This window comes from Charadrius vociferus, unplaced genomic scaffold (assembly GCF_000708025.1).
Source record: "Charadrius vociferus isolate BGI_N301 unplaced genomic scaffold, ASM70802v2 scaffold619, whole genome shotgun sequence".
Lineage (NCBI taxonomy): Eukaryota > Metazoa > Chordata > Aves > Charadriiformes > Charadriidae > Charadrius > Charadrius vociferus.
The window spans coordinates 170,656-186,508 of NW_009649962.1; the positions used below are offsets into that span (position 1 = coordinate 170,656).

The 15,853-nt window shown below is 55.5% G+C and overlaps 1 protein-coding gene across 1 annotated transcript in view; it reads right to left on the reverse strand.

Annotated features, from left to right (window-relative positions):
* The window catches only part of CAPN15 (calpain 15), a 56,360-nt gene extending 51,559 nt beyond the window's left edge, over positions 1–4,801 (reverse strand). Inside the window, exon 1 of the mRNA XM_009891548.1 lies at positions 3,326–4,801. Coding sequence (XP_009889850.1) covers positions 3,326–4,801 — 1,476 coding nt within the window. The remainder of the gene's footprint in view (positions 1–3,325) is intronic.
* Positions 4,802–15,853: the final 11,052 nt, after the last annotated feature.

Here is a 15,853-nt window from a genome sequence, read left to right on the forward strand (position 1 = left end):
CGTCCCAGGGCTTGCTGGCTTTCTCAAGGGGCGCGTCTGCTCCCTGCAGCTGACAACCAGCTGCCTCTGCCGTATTGGCCAGCAGCCTCATCTCACCGCCTCCCTGCCTCGCACCCTCGCCTCTCGGGGTGCAGCGTGGTCACAGAGCAGGGCAGTGGTCCTTCAGTCACAGCCTGTGGGCATCGCGAGCTTTCTGTCCCGTGGGGAGTTCATTGCTGTGCTTTTCCAAGCAGCAGAGGTGGAAGAAGCCTTCAGCCACCCTGGTATCATGGCCAGGCTCTCAGCAGGGCCAGGACAGCGCTCAGCGGGACCGCAGGAGCCGAGCCGTGAGCCCACGGACCTCACCAGCATGATGACGGAGGCAACGTGAGAGTCACAGCAGTGCGATTTCCCAGCAGCGTCAGGAACGCCTGCCTAACAAGCTCATTACCTTTATACCGGGATGTCTCCCTTCCCATATTTCTAAATGCTTTGGAGAAGTTGTCACTACGGATACTCCGGGAGATGGAGGGGAAGAGAGGCACCAGAGCTGCAGGGGCAGCATCAGAGCAGCGGGGAGAGGAGCAGGGAACTCCTCTCGTGCCCGGGCAGTGACGAGCCTGCTCACAGACGGTGCCAGATGAGGAGCCCTGCTTATTTCTCCTGCAAGGGGATAAATCTGGGCATCGGACCTCCTTCAATCCTCCTGCTCTGCCAACAACCCTCTTCATAACTGTCGCAGAGAGTCCAGCAAAGGGCTACAGAGATGATGAGGGGACTGGAGCATCTTTCTGCTGAGGAAAGGCTGAGGGACGTGGGGCTTTTTAGTCTGGAGAAGAGAAGACTGAGGGGGGATCTTATCAACGCTTATAAATCCTTCAAGGGAGGGTGCCAGGGGATGGGAACAGTCTGTTTCCAGTGGTGCCCAGTGACAGGACAAGAGGGAACGGGCACAAACGTGACCATAGGGAGTTCCACCTCAACCTGAGGAGGGCCTTCTCTGCTGTGAGGGCGGCAGAGCAGTGGCACAGGCTGCCCAGAGAGGTGGGGGAGTCTCCCCCTCTGGAGCCATCCCAAACCCGCCTGGACGCCGTCCTGTGCCACTGCTGGAGGTGCCCCTGCTCTGGCAGGGGGTGGCACTGGGGGAGCTCCAGAGGGCCCTTCCAGCCCTCACCAGTCTGGGATTCTGGGATTTGTGCCATTCTGGACCAGAGACATGACCTTCTCCGCTGCCACCTCCCCAGGACCCCACAGGCTGAGGAAGGCTGCTGCCTTGCCCAGCGTGGCCTTCTTTCCACTAGTGAACTGGGTGGAGAAGGAAAACAGAGCTGGGGCCTCCCCCAGCACATGGAAAGGCTCTGCAGGCAGAGCATGGCACGGACAGTGAGAGTCCTGGCATGTCTTTCTAGCTCTGCAACACCTGCTGATGCGTGTTGTGATTCAGAAAGGGGGAAGGATGGTTAATCAGAGGAGAGAAGAAGTGTGAGGCAGCAGGATAAGCAAGAGAGGGGACAGCACAAGACAGAGAAGCAGATGCCTGGTGCGGAGGCAGCTGGTGGAAGAGGTCAGCTCTGCTCTCCTCCCAGACGGAAGAGAAAGGGTAAAGCTAAAAGCGGGAGCCACGCACCGAGAAGTGACGGAAAAGGCACCCCTGGAATAGCAGAGGAGGGAGCGCCCACGGCAGGAGCTTGAGCAGAAATCCCTGCGGGGAGCAGCACAGCGAGGTGGGCTGCTCCACCCGACTTGGGATGGGGGGACAACAGGAGGAGGAGAACTTGGCCAGCCCAACACTCTCACTGAACAGCTTGTGAAACACCGCGGACAGAAGGAAGCTTGGAGACTGCCTTACATGCCAGCCTGAACAGCAGCATTGGTGGGAGGCTGCAGGCCCACCGAGAGCAGAGCAAGCACGAGTACGGGAGCAGCACTGTCCCACCACCACTGCCAGTCCTTCCCTCGGACCTGCAGAGCCCTTGAGTTACCATAAACAGTGGCAGAACATAGCAGCGACTTTGTTTTAGGGGGATTTTCAGGAGATGGCCCACGCTGATCTAATAGCCCGTTACTGCCGGCTTAGCGAGCTGAACGGGCTCGGCCAAGGCTCCGACCGAGAGCTGTGCTGGATGGCGCAAGGCAGACACCCCTTCTTGGCAGCAGCAAGCTGCTCATTCCACTTGGCCATCTCTCATAGTTCATCCTTCAGGCCTGATTCCACTGGATGTAACAGATGTTCCCTGCCTATAAAAGAGGCTATTCACTTGCTTAAAAGAGGGGGATGAGCAGAATCAGGGTCTCTCTGCTATAAGGACACCCACATCTGTTAGGATGGACACATAGCAATTCAAAACACCCACAACCCCAAAACAGGATCGTTCCCAACAGGTTTCCTCCCGAGCCAAACATCTCTGTGGTCCCCAGCCTGCACAGCGGAGGCACAGGCATGGACGCACCCCTCGGCCCAGGCAGAAAAAGCCTCGTCCGTACGCCAAAATGGGACTGCAACTCCCTCTCCATCTGGTCCAGAAGAGCTGGAGGCTTCCCCCAGAAGGAGGGCAGAGAAAGAGCAGCACTCACAGGAGCATCTTATGGGGAAAAAAAAATGGGGCCATGACAGCGCTGTTGAAGACTGCAACCCAACAGGTTGAGCCAGATAATTCACAGTGGGAGGGGAGGGCGATAACATGCGCTCCCGAGACCCTCACCTGGAGCCAGGGTACAGCTAAACCTCAGCTGGCCTTCCCAAAACAGGGGCAAGACATGTGCAGCTGCAGCTCTGCATTCACAACCCCAAACCCAAGAATGCCAAAGCCCAACTTGCAGTTGCTGGCAGTAGCAGGAGTCTCCTCTACCTGCACCCTTGCCGGTGCTCTGAGCCTCTGCCTGCTGCATCCCCAGATCTCCTGCACCCGCACATCGCAGCTGCTGCCCTCAGCGGTGCCGCAAGCAAACCTGGACACGCTCTTTGCCAGGCATGTCCACCCTTGGACAGGGAAGAAGCTGTATTGACCACCTAAGGACTGTCCCCTTCAACCCAGATGTTCTCTCTTGCTGATTTAAAAAAACATCACTAGGTTTCAGAGTTAACACTCAGCCTTCCTCACCCTTGGACTGGGAGTGAACTGGATGGGTTGCCTTCACCCCAGAGATTATGTCGCACTGATTTAAAATATTACGTTTCAGCCTTAATAACCGGCATCCAGCTGTTGCAGGTGAAGATCTTCTCTGGGACCCAAGCTACAGAAGGCAGCTTGCCTGTGCCAAGCCGTGCCCTAGACCCACTTGGGGGGCAGGAAAGGGGCCCCCTCCGAGTGCAACCGGGAGAAAGACTAGGTCAGCAAGCACTCACCTCCCGGCAGAAGGTCACGATGTTTTCCCACAGGGCTTTGGCCTCTCCCTCGTCGGTCTGCCGCCTCTTCTCCACGTGCATGCTCTCCCGTCTCTTCAGGGGTTTGAGGCCCTTGCGCTGGGCCACGTACTGCTGCGGGGTATGGCAGGCCACGCAGTGCTTGGCCTTGAGCTCGTTGAGCAAGGTGCAAGCGGGACAAGCCCACTGGCCCGGCCTCTCCTGGCTGGTGGGCAGCTGGGACGGGAAGAGACGGGCGACCTTGCGGGCGGACGGGGCTTTGCCGCCGCAGGAGGAGCAGCCGCCCTTGTCGCAAGCCCCGCAGTCAGGGCAGCGTGGGGACGGCTCGCCCGGCGTGCCGTGCTCCTGGAAGCCGTGCAGCTTGGAGGAGCCGCAGGCTTTGCACTTTTGGGCCAGGGTGGGGTTCTTGAGGGTGCACTTGGAACAGGACCAAGTGGTGAAGTCAGGGCTGGAGGGGCTGCACGGGGTGAATCTCACCGAGTCCCCCGCCAGATTGATGGTGTCACTGCCTTTCTGGGTGCTGCAAGCCTCGCATTTGCTGGCCCCGGCGGAGTTAAGCAAGGAGCACGAGCTGCACTTCCAGTGGGATGGACTGACCTCCATCTCCTCCTCCAGCACGCCCAGTCGCTTGTTGGACAACAGCTCCTGGAAGCGGGTAGCCGGGGCAGCCCTGGTCTGACCCTGCGGAGAGCCCTTCTGCCCCGCTGCGCTCGGAGCCACGGGCTGGGAGGCTTCGGGCCCCGGCATCTGCAGCTGGGGGGGCACCTCCCGGCGGCTTCGGGGCACAGGATTGTTCTGGAGCCCCGGGGAGAAGGGACTGAAGGCTGGTATCTTCTGGGCCTCTTGTTCCATAGCCACTGGGCCCTGGGTGGCCACAGCGTCACCGTCGGAGATCTCTGCAGAGACTAAAGGCTGCGGGGTAGAGGGGGCGATGGGAAATCCGGCAGGGGTGATGACTTCAGGGACGACCAGCGCCTCTGGTGGGATCTTGGGCAGGGAGAGCTTGCGTGGGCCACCACAGGCAGAGCAGGAGTTGGCCACCGGCGTGTTGTGCAGCGTGCAGCGCTGGCAAGCCCAGCCACTCTCCAGCTCTGCTTCGTCGGGGCTTTTCCCCTCCGAGTCCTCGCTGCTGCTTTCTGCCTTAGCAGCCTCCTCCTTGGACGTGCCCTTGGGCTCCACAAGCACGGCGGGCTTGGGCAAGATGCCGTTGATGACGGGCAAGGGGGAGCCGCTGGGCCCTGGCTCCGGGGTGAAACCACATACCTCGCAGGTTTCCTTGCCCAGAAAGTTCCTGAAGGTGCAGCGGGCACAAGCCCATTTCTGTTCCTCCACGCTGAGCCGCAGGATGTGGTTGAGGTCGGGCTTCTGGCGGGGAGCTTCGCATATGGAGCACTGCCGCTGGCCGACGGGGTTCAGAAAGGTGCAGCGGGTGCAGGACCACTCGCGGACGGCAGCCATGGAGCCGGGAGAGTGGGAGTGGCTGGAAGAAAGCAAGAAGACAATATGAGGCCAGGGCCACCTGGCAGGCAGAGGTATCACGCTGGACTGGTACCTTGCTTCCAGGAAGAGAACAACCGGCAATCCAGTCGTTGCTCTCCAGGCACTTGTTCCTCTGGCACCGACAACCGATTTCTCCAAGTGTGCGGCAATGCACTGGCTTCCACCCAAAACGCTTCAGGAGGAGCACAAGAAACAGCCCTGCAACCTCACCGACCCCACAGGGATGGCGCACACTGCCTCTGAGCCCAACCTCAACCATTTTGCACGTCTGCCGCTTGTTTGTAACTCCCTGGAGGAGGTGACACCCTGCTCTGCCTTCTTGCTGGTCCCTGGATCAATTCTTTCCTCCTTCAGTGTCACTCCTGCCCACCTCTGTTTGACTTTCTGTTCCTGCCTCTCTCCTCTCCTTTTAGCCCGCCACCGTGGGCACACCGGTTACGCACACTGGGATAACTGTTATCCCACATCACACACCACCGAGCACAGAAAATCACGTTTGTGGTGTACGGTGGTGCTTTTACCTGGCTATAGGCTTTGGGGCCAGAAGCCTGGCCAGCCTGTGAGCAGCAGCTCCATGCCGGAGCCGAGGAAGGCCATGGCAAGCCGGTGCCGGGACAGCTCACCGGTGCCACAACAGCTCACCAGCAGGTTCTGAGCTCAGCAGCAGGTTCTGACTCTCTCCAACCTCTGGCAGAGGCAAGGCATTTCTCAGCAGCAGCTTTAGAGGGCACCGTGTCCCAGCTCCAGCTTCTGTCCCGCTTACCTGGGAAGCGGTGAAGCCACACAGCCCTGCTGTTGAGCACCAGCACTCGGTTTTGACTCCAGCGTTGCCCAGGAACGCCTGAAACCCTGATGGGAGAACGGGTCCAACGCGCGCCAGAGCCACCTCCTTCCAGGGTGGAAAGTTGTAATAACGTTTTCTAGGCAGGTTCAATTTTCAGAGAGCGAAGCGCAGCAGCGGTACCAGCTCCACAGGCCACGGCAACTTCCAGGCTTGCAGGGAGCAGCTCTCCCTCGCCACGGCCCTCCTGGTGCTTTCAGGAAGGCAATGCCACGCTTGCACGCGTGCTGACGAACGGCAGGAGGAATCCCAGCACTGCGTGGTGCCCTTTGTCCCCTGCTCGGGGTCACTTCCCGGAGCTTCGAGCAAAGGTGGGGCTGAAGCAGAGCTTTCTGCTTCCTCCTCCTTCGCACAACGATAAACCAGTTCTCCTTCAGGCCAACGTGCAGCCCAGAGCTCTCCTTTCGTGCACTCCTGCTCCCAGATAACGCAGCCAGGTCTAAAGCCCCAACCTTGAACCCAAGCTCCAGCCCAGCTGCAATGGTCCTTTTCTGACCCCTTCCACCTTGCCCTGCTTGCCCGAGACGCCCGGCAGGACCAACCCTGCAGGAGAAGCCTCCGAGTCCACCCTATGTCCTCAGATCTTCCTGGGAACAGCAAATTCAGGCCATCCCAGTCCAAGGCACCAGCAGCCTAAATCACAGGGGCTGCACCCCAGCGGGTTCACCACTGGCTCCCTCTCTAGCGTACCTCCAAGGGCCAGGTTCAACCATAACACGGGCTGGAACGAAGAAGGGAGAAAAGATGTTTGATGCCACAGAGGGCAGGAGCAGAAAGCTGCGAGGGAACCGGGTCCTGGCTGGTCTCCAGCATCCCCAGCAGCAGCACCTGCAGGCAGAGCAGACTGCATTGCAGCGGCGGGGTCTTGAGGGGACAGAGGACGCAGCAAAGAACCACCCTGGGGAGGAGGAGAGTGACCCTTCGTTTGGCTGGGTACACAAGGAACTCTCCTGGGAATACTCCAGCGGCAGCAAATCGGACCGCATTTCCAGACCGTGCCCCACAGCCATCCCAAGAGCAGCGCCCCCCCCGCCTCTCCCATGGAGATCAGCTACAACCTTCAACTCTCTTCTTAAATCAAATGTTTCTCTACATAAAGCCCAAACCCAAGAAATCCATTTTATTGCAAGAGAGAGCTTGAAAATTCATTCTGGTTCATATACCCTGCCTCCCTAGTTTGAACTTTACAAGGTATTTATTTACTGGAGTTATTTAAGGAATCTTTTGCAGCTAAGAGAAATATAAACATTGATTTTTCTGCCTGAAGTCCTACAGCTGTGAGCCACTGTACAACTCCTCTCTCCTGTGGCAGCACCATGCCCACAGCCGTCGGAAAGGGAGATCATTCCTCAAAGAGAGAAGGGGAAGGAGCTGCGTGCCCAGCTCCAGCAGAGGCGGAGAAGCAAACGGGGCCGTGAAGGGCACTGGGATCCTGTCACATCCATTCATCTTACCGGATGAGGTTCACCAAACCACGGGCATCAGCAAAAGGCGAGCAAAGGCTGTCAGCAACCTGCACCATCCATATCCATCCTCCTGCAGCATCCCACGCTGCTACCCACCGTACACTGTGCTGGAGAGCGCTGGCTCCAAAAAAACCCACCCCTAAACGGAGATGCTGTGCTGTTTACTGCAGAGCGGGACCCGCCGGCCACCGATCTTCCTGCTGCACACATCACTCCCGCACCCACGGTCCTACCCAGTGGGCAAAGGCTTCTGGCCATGCAACCACGGGATCGTGGAAAGAAATCACCTTGTCCCTCTCCCACAGAGAAGGGAAAAGTCAGGATAACTTGAAAGACAGAAGTACCACACGAGGGGACAGTGGGACGTGCCGCATCGCCGGACCTTCTTCATGCGGTATCAGCAACGAGCTGCGGGCTCAGTTGGCGCGGTTTCAGTTGGCTGGGCAGGAGATCCAAGCTCCATGCAGCAGCAGGGGAGGCGGAAGGCAGGACACCGCAGTGCTCTGCCCTGCCACTCCACGCGCTCTCCCCCAAGCTTTGACGTTGGCCTTGGGAAGCTGTGATCGCTCCCCGGCCGAGCTGTCCCCCTCCCGGTCCCCTCCTCTTCCCCACACCCCAGGAGTCAGCTCCCAACACTGTCCCTTCCAGGGACACCATCCTGCCCTCTGCTGGGATTTCCATCTACTTGATTTTCTCCACTGACAGCTCTCAAGAAAACCAAAAAGCCTCCCAGAACGGCCATCAACTCTTCCCTCAAAGGTCTGTAGCTCCCCTTGCAGATGCAGGGCCACCAGCGCGGCGAGCTCTGGCCGGAGACTTCCCTGCCCGCTTCTCCCCAGGATGGCTGTCACACTGTGTCGCGGTGCCCGGCAGCCACACAGCTTTCCCCACAAACCAGTAGAAGACACACAGAAATGGGAGAGGGGGTGGGACAGGCATCTTCAGTTGTTCCCCAGAAGCCACCGGTTCCCCAGCCGTGACGACTGGCAGCGCACCAGACCACAGCCTGCTCCCACCAAACTCCTGCCTGGGACTGGTTGACCATTGAAGTCCCCATCTGGAGAACCAGACTCAATTTCAGAGTCTAAAGATCACAGGGGACACAAGACTGGAAGGGCAGCGCTGAACACTGGCCCTGGGTCCATCCTTACACAGCACAACTGTCTGACACGTCTCAAAAACGAACTGGCTGAAGGAGAAAGCTAACCGCCGCCTGTCCAAGCTCCATACTTCTCCCTACAAAGCCTGGCTGGCTCCTTTCCCGGCAGGCAACGAGCCTGCGTGAGGAAATACAGTCGTCTCCACCAGCTATTCACCAGGCCCATCTGCCGTACGATAACACACATGCTCTCCAGCCCCAGAAAACGCAACTGAGATAAACACTGCCTGCCGCCTTCCCAGGCGGCGGGGCAGGAGAGGAGCTCCTCTCAAAACCAGCCGCTCCACAGCAAAGTCATCCACCCACAGAAGGGCTTTTCCTGGGAAGGGGACACTTTACAGGGAGCACGATGACAGAATCACAGAATCTCCCAGACTGGAAAAGATGCGCAAGATCATCTAGTCCAACCCTTAACCTAACGCTGCCAAGCTCACCACTAAACCATGTTCTTTCGTGCTGTATCTACACGACCCTTAAATATCTCCGGGGATGGGGACTCCACCGCTGCCCTGGGTAACGCGTTCCAATGCCTGATGACCCTCTCAGTAAAGAAATTCTTCCGAATATCCAATCTAAACTTCCCCTGGCGCAACTTGAAGCCATTTCCTCTTGTTCTATCACCTGCCACTTGACAGAACAGGTCGACTCCCACCTCTCTGCAAACTCCTTTCAGATAGTTGTAGAGAGCAATAGAGTCTCCCCTCAGCTTCCTTTCCTCCAGGCTGAACACCCCCATGTCCCTCAGCTGCTCCTCGTGAGGCTTGTGCTCCAGACCCCTCACCAGTTTCGCTGCCCTTCTTTGGACATGCACCAGCACCTCAATGTCCTTCTTGTGCTGAGGACAAGGATGACGCAAGCTCGCAGCAGCCCATCGTGCTGGTGGCAGAGATCTGTTGGAGGCTCTTTTTGGGTGCACACAGCAAGAAAAGAGCAACAGCCGTAGGACCCCACGCCTGCAGCGGCGTGGACAGCCCACACGGCCGTGCTTCCCACCGCAGTAACTATACCCAACCGAGACACGGTGGACATCAGCTGGCAGAAGACACCACCACGTTGGCAGGACTGCACCTACCTTGGCACTCACACCAGTGTAATTATAATACTTAAAAACGAATATAGAAAGTACACAACCAAGTAGGCTGCTTTGAGGAGTTAGGAGTGCCAAAGAGAGCCCACCGCCGAGGTGACGGCCTCTAGAGAGGGCTCGTGGCTGGCAGCCTTCGCAGGCAGGATCCGGCAGCAGAGCTGCCTAAAGGATGTGCGGCCGTTTCCCTCTGGACACCGTTTCTGAGAGCACAGAGGTGGCGGGGGAAAGCTGTCATCAGGAGGGAAGGGAGAGTCACTGCAGGGACATCGTGGCTTTTGCTTCTCTCTGACGTGCAGGAACTTTCCTCCCACTGAAGCGGGGCACAATTGTTAGGACAAGGCAGGGAAGGGATTAAGAAGGCACCAGCTGGTCACCTTCCAAACCCACTGTCCTGGTTTGGGGTAAAACGGAACCAATTTTGTTCAGTACCTCTCTCTTTGAAGAGGGGTAGAGGGGAGCATCTGTCCGTCCCACCTGGGGCTCCCCAGGTCCCCAGTAGCCGATTTGGCCTAAATCACGACACCCACCTTGGGACAGTAATGTCCCCCTCCAAGGGCTCTGCTGAGCGATGAGTTTAGGACTCTGTGCTGAGCTTGAGTGTCCTGTCGCCACAGAGTCCTGGCTCCTACACAGCCATCAAGCAAGCCAGGGGTCTCCACCACCTTCGGGTGTCACCTGGGACCAAAGGCTTTTCTGGAGCCTCACCAGAGCAGGGTAAGACAGGAAGGAACAGGGAAGGGTGCGAGACCGGGAAGTGCCCAAAAACCTGCAGTTTGCGTCTTTCCTGCAGGCAGGGAGCTGGTGGTGTGCCAAGCCTGTGCGATGTGCAGCTGAGCTCCGGGGCAGGAGATGGCAACCAGCCCTGGACAGAAGCACCTTGGACTGCCAGAGCGAATGGCTGGAGGTGACCCGGGCACTGGAGCGAGAGATCCCAGGGCTCCGCTGCAGAGCCCACGCCGCTGACAGGATTCTATGAGCTTGTGGCAATCGCACGCAGCAACAGAATCGGGGTGTTTCTCTAAATGAAACTCTTCCAGAACAGCTAAAGCCTTAAAACTTACTGCTTCAGTTCTCTCCTGCAGTAAATAAACAAATAAATAAAAATCAATTGTTCTAGTCAGCAACGTACAAACCCCGAGTCCTCTGGAACAGAACGCACTGTAGCAAAGCCCTCGTTTGACAAATACAAGAAAAAGCACTAGAACTTTGTAGAAGAAAAAAAAATTCACAAAAAACCCAAACAAAATCCCTCCTCGATTGTCTCTGAGCTGTGAATCATTCCCCCTCCTCCCCATCCAGCTGTTTTCTATTTAACTCCTTCTTTTAACGGCACAGTGCGCCCTGACCGACGAGGGGACTGCTGAGCCATCTCCCGCACGGACCTACCACATCTCCAGAGCCAGCCGGAGCAGGAGACATCCACGCCAGGGCAAGAAGGGGGTGAAGGAGGTCAGGAACCACACGGCAATGCTCTGGCAGTTGAACTGTTCGAAGGGCACGTGGGTTGGGATCGTCATGAAGCCCAGGCAAGGAGATGCTGCGGGCTGAGCTGACTCACGCCTGCAGAGCCAGGCAAGGGCAGGTAGGCTGGACCAGGGGAAGGCTGCAGCAGATTATACTGGCAGAGCAACACAGAAACACTATGAAGAGGGACTTTCCACTTTTTACGGATTTCCATAGGAGAAAAACAGTCTCTGATTCACACTGCTAAACCCCGAAGGCTACCGAAGTGTCGCCAGCTCCGTGCCAGCATCAGACAAACAGGGCAGGTTGCAAAAGTATTTCCAAATTCTGCCTCTCCCACTCCACCAAAGTGTGACAAGAAAATAACACAGGCTTCGGTACCGGTGACCTTCACCCAATTTCAGAGAGGCGCAAGCGAAAACAAAGCACCAGAAGGGACCTGTCCCTTTGCCCTCTTCTCCCACTTTGTACCAGCAGAGATCTTCTGCTGAGCAAGCGCAGAGACAGCAAAGAAAACTTCTCCTACGCTCACCTGTGCTTTCTTGGAGGCTCCTATCAAAGCAACCAAGCCAGACAGTGCCAGGAGGGACCACCGCAACGGCACAAATGTGCCCACAAAACAGAGGCCCTGGCTGGACCTCCCCACCTGTGAGGGAAAGCAGCACCCCACTTCCACAAGAGCAAGCACGGAGGATCCCAGAACACCTCAGGACTGAAGGGTCCTCGGGGGGGTCCCCACTCCAAACTCCTGCTCGAAGCTCCATCTCTTAAGAGATGACAGCAGGTTGTTCAGGTTTATACAGTCTGGTCTTGAAAACCTCCAAGCACGGAGACTACACTGTCTCTCTGGGCAGCAAACTCCACTGACTGACTGTCCTTGGGGCAAAAAAGCTTCTCCTTATATCCAGTCTGATCCTCTCCTCTTTCATCCTATGCTTTTTCTTTCCCATCCTCCCACCACGCACTGCTGTGAAGAGCCTGGCTCTGTCTTGCGGATGATGTCCCTGTAGGTATTGGTAGACCTCCTTCAAAGCCTTCTCTTCTCCAGCCTGAACAAGCCCAGCTCCCTCAGCCTGTCCTCGCAGGACACGTGCTCCAGCACCCTGACCGTCCTAATGTTCCTCCACTGAGCTTGCTCCAGTTTGCCGAGGTTCTTGCCCCAAACTGGATGTACATGTAGGAGTTGAAGCTGCAGTCTCACTACTCATTCTGGGTTGCACTCCTGCTCCCCTTGCACAGCACCGGGGAAGTGTTTGGTCCTGTACGGGTCTGAGCAACCCTGCAGGACGGGGCTGGTGGCTCGCATCCTCCACAGGGAGCTGAGAAAGCGCTAATGGAGCTCTGGTTGAAAAGCTGCTACAAAACACAGCTTCACCCTAGCAGGAACCTGTCAACTTCAAAAGCACCAGCAGTTCAGCCTTCTGCTGACCACAAAGAGACAAACCTGATTTTTTAAGAAGCTCTTGCTAGAATAGCTTGGCTTTATCACCACGTCTGACACCTCGTATCCTTCCAGGCACCACCACCGCGAGCGGCTGTGCAGGCCAGGACAAAAGTGCCTCCCAGCAGACCTGGTCTGTAGCATCCAGGTCCTGCAGCCCCTTCTATGAAGCGGCACTGGGATCTAATCATCACGCCAAGGTCAGATAAGGAAAGAAAAAACAACTCCAAAAAGGACATCGCCTTCTTCACACAACCTCTGTCTCGCACCAGGCAGCTCCTTCAGCTGGGACCAGAGCTGGGACCGTGGTCTGAGCTCCTGGCTGCACTGTCCCCTCTGCTCCTTCAGTCTGGTGGAAGGGAACCACAACGGCTACGACTCCACAAATTCCTCCTTTTGCTGAAGCAGTTGATGAAATGAAGACTTCTTGATCCCGAAATACTAGTTTTTGAGTGCTCTGCTCACTCTTGCTCTCACTCTTTAGAGTAAGTCCAGGACAAACTATCAACCAGTTCCCAGGAAACCAGCTTAGATAGGGGAAGGAAAAACAGCTGAGGGACCAGCCCGTTCCACTTCCACGCCAAACCCTCCTCTGGCCAGGACTCCCCTTCTTTTTGGAGGTTACCCCATCCCAGCCCCAGCGCAGTAGCAGTGCTCCTGACCGTTTGCTAAGGCAGGACAACTACATTTCTGCAAAAAATAGTATTTTTCACTGGTAACAACTTGAAGCAGGACAACTGGATTTGTTCTGTTTAATAAGGCAACGGTGGCAGAGGAGAATCACTCATCAAAGGAGAAAAATAAAGTCTAATTCTGCAGCGGGAGACCATGCAAGGGCGAGCAGATGATGGTGAACGGCACCATTAAAGATCCACCGACACCACACAACCCTCCCCAGAAGGTGCCGAGAGGCTCGGATAGATACTAAGAGTTTTCCAAGCTGATGACGCACTCCAGTTCCTTGGGAATTTCTTGGTCCCATTGCACCAAACCTCAAGAGGGTTCTTGCACAGTTTCTATTTAGCTTCTACTTTCCCACACTGGACACAGCTCACAAAGCGCTCTGCCAGCTCAGATGTGCTCGGCCGGCCAGGGAGAGAAGAGGCGAGTTTTAATGAGAAGTTCCCAGGGGAAAACTGAACTCTGCTAATGAGAAGTCTGACCAAAAAAAAAACCCAACAAAACACTGGCCCCAGATGTATGGAGTTCGTTCAGCAGTATATTTTTGCGGCAGCCAACAAAACCACAGAACACGCTCTCAAACTGCAGCTTTTCCCTGCAATTTACTCTGCCGTCACCTCCCCGAAACCAGGGCTTGCCTGTCTTAAGACAGACAGATATTAGGGGTGAGAGGGGACATTCTGCTGCAGGACAGGGAAGAAAGGACTTCCAAGGCAATGCTCTGTAAGTACAACTGCTTGCAAAGGATGCAAACGGGACAGAGAACATGCTCCTCTACCCTTCGCCGGCCATGAAGAAGTCCCCGGGAAGCTGTCAAGAGTGGGGTGGGAAACAGGAGGAGGGTAGAGGCACAGCTGGGACGGGAGCACATGGACCGAAATCTGGCTTCGATGAAGGAAGGGAGTTGAGGAGACCGTCATCGCTTGGAAAGTCCTCTTCACGGCTGAAATCCCCAGCTGGATTTGGCCCAGGAAAAAGGAGAGAAGGAGCAGAGTCTTTGAAGGGATCTGCCCATCTGAATACACGGTCGCTGGAGTTGCAAGCCCGATGCCGCTGCAAGAATGCAAAATGAGAGACGTCTGGAGCAGCACGCTTCACACTAGCTTTCCTCCAAGGCTTAAAGACACCCGGGCAGCATTAACCTACACTGATGGACTGGAGACAAGAGACTTTTATCGTTCTTCATGCAAAATCATCAAAGCAGAATCAGAATCTGGAGGGCTTGCCTTGTGAGAAAAACAGGACGTGCATCATTAGCCTTTAATATACCTTAATTGCTTCAGTGTTGTAAGATACCAGCTTTCAGAAGAAAACCAGTTTGGCTAGCAGAGCGCTGCACAGTACGGGCATGCTCAGACAAAACCATTCTCAAAGGCTCCTTTGCTAATGAACGGGTTACCCAAATCTCTGCCAGGGCAACAAGAAGAATCCCTGGGGATACGAAAGGAAGAGGCGGACCGAGTATTTCAAGGAGGCCAGCAAAGCCCGAGTTCTAGCTTTGCTCAAACCTCATGAGCTTTTGCAAGCTCTGGGGTCACAAGCTATTGATGAGGGACCAGGTACTTCCCCCTGAAGAAGCACCTCCTGCACCCATCCAAGGTTAGCGGGATGCAGGACCCAGACAAGATGGCCAACGGCAATGGGACCTCTTCAAAGCTCAGGATGGAGGCACGAGGAATGTGCTCCACCAGCACTCAGCCGCACAGGATCATCACAGGAGAGGCTTTGCTGCAGCAAGGCTGGCAGAAGAACAGCCCGGGAAGGTCCCTCTGGAGCCCCAACCCTGGGGACAGCCACCAGCAGAGCCTCAGCTCCTCTCAAGCTACACTGTTTCTCATTAAGATCAGTTCCAGCCTGTTGTTATAATTAATAACCTCATCTTGGCTTCCTGCATGCAAGCACGGGAAATTTCGGCAGTTGCAGTCGCAGTTCACTTCGAAGAAACCAATTTAGCAGAGCTCTACTGCTGCCATCACTCCCGGACTCGGCTACTTCATTCACCTGTTCTGTACCCTAATTTCCCCGGTCTTTGGGGTGTCTGGGGAACTAAAGAGCAAACAGTATCAAGCTCCAGTTGCACCCAAGTATTATACTAGGTGAGGAAAACTCATGTCATTAAGTCAGGCCAGCCCCGTACTATGTATATGCTTAAACAGGTTCAATAATGTCTTAATACATTGATTTGGTTCAAGGTGGTGATGAACTGAACAGCCTCAATCCGTATCTGGCCTTACTTTGACTACATGACACTGACTTTGACTAAAATCCACCTACAGTGGATATTTGAAGGTATTTAAGAGCAAACAGGCAAAGGAGGTACACCGGTTGCTTAGGGTTTTGTCACGGTTGCGTGAAATTCGTGTAATTTGGGCATTGAAAGCACAAAGGATCTCTGTAGATACCCTGGTTCTGCTAAAACATTTGGGAGCGCCTCAGTGTGCCCACAGCTCCCGTAAAAGCTGCTCTTTCAGGGGAAAAAAAGGCCCACAGTCCTCCAGCAAATGCAACATAAGAATTCAAGAATTTAGGGGCTTTTTGTTAAAAAAAACAACCCAACAGACGAGAAAAGCCTGAACTCACGAAGACTGACGGACCCAAGTTACGTTGGATACTTGTACCTACAACTTCTTGCACACTCGGAGCAAGAAGGCACTTAGAGAACAGTAGGTTTGTTCTTTAGAAAACCTGGTAAAAATTGGGTCGGCTATCTTGCATGTTTTTTATAATTACACTCCATCTTTGCTCTGAGAGGTGTCCCAGAAAGTTTTCCATGGAAAATAAAGTTGTCCAGAAAAATTCACGAGCACCTAAAATGGACTCCATTGAAATCAGTCCCCCAGACCAAGATGATACCTCCTACGGACTGCTACC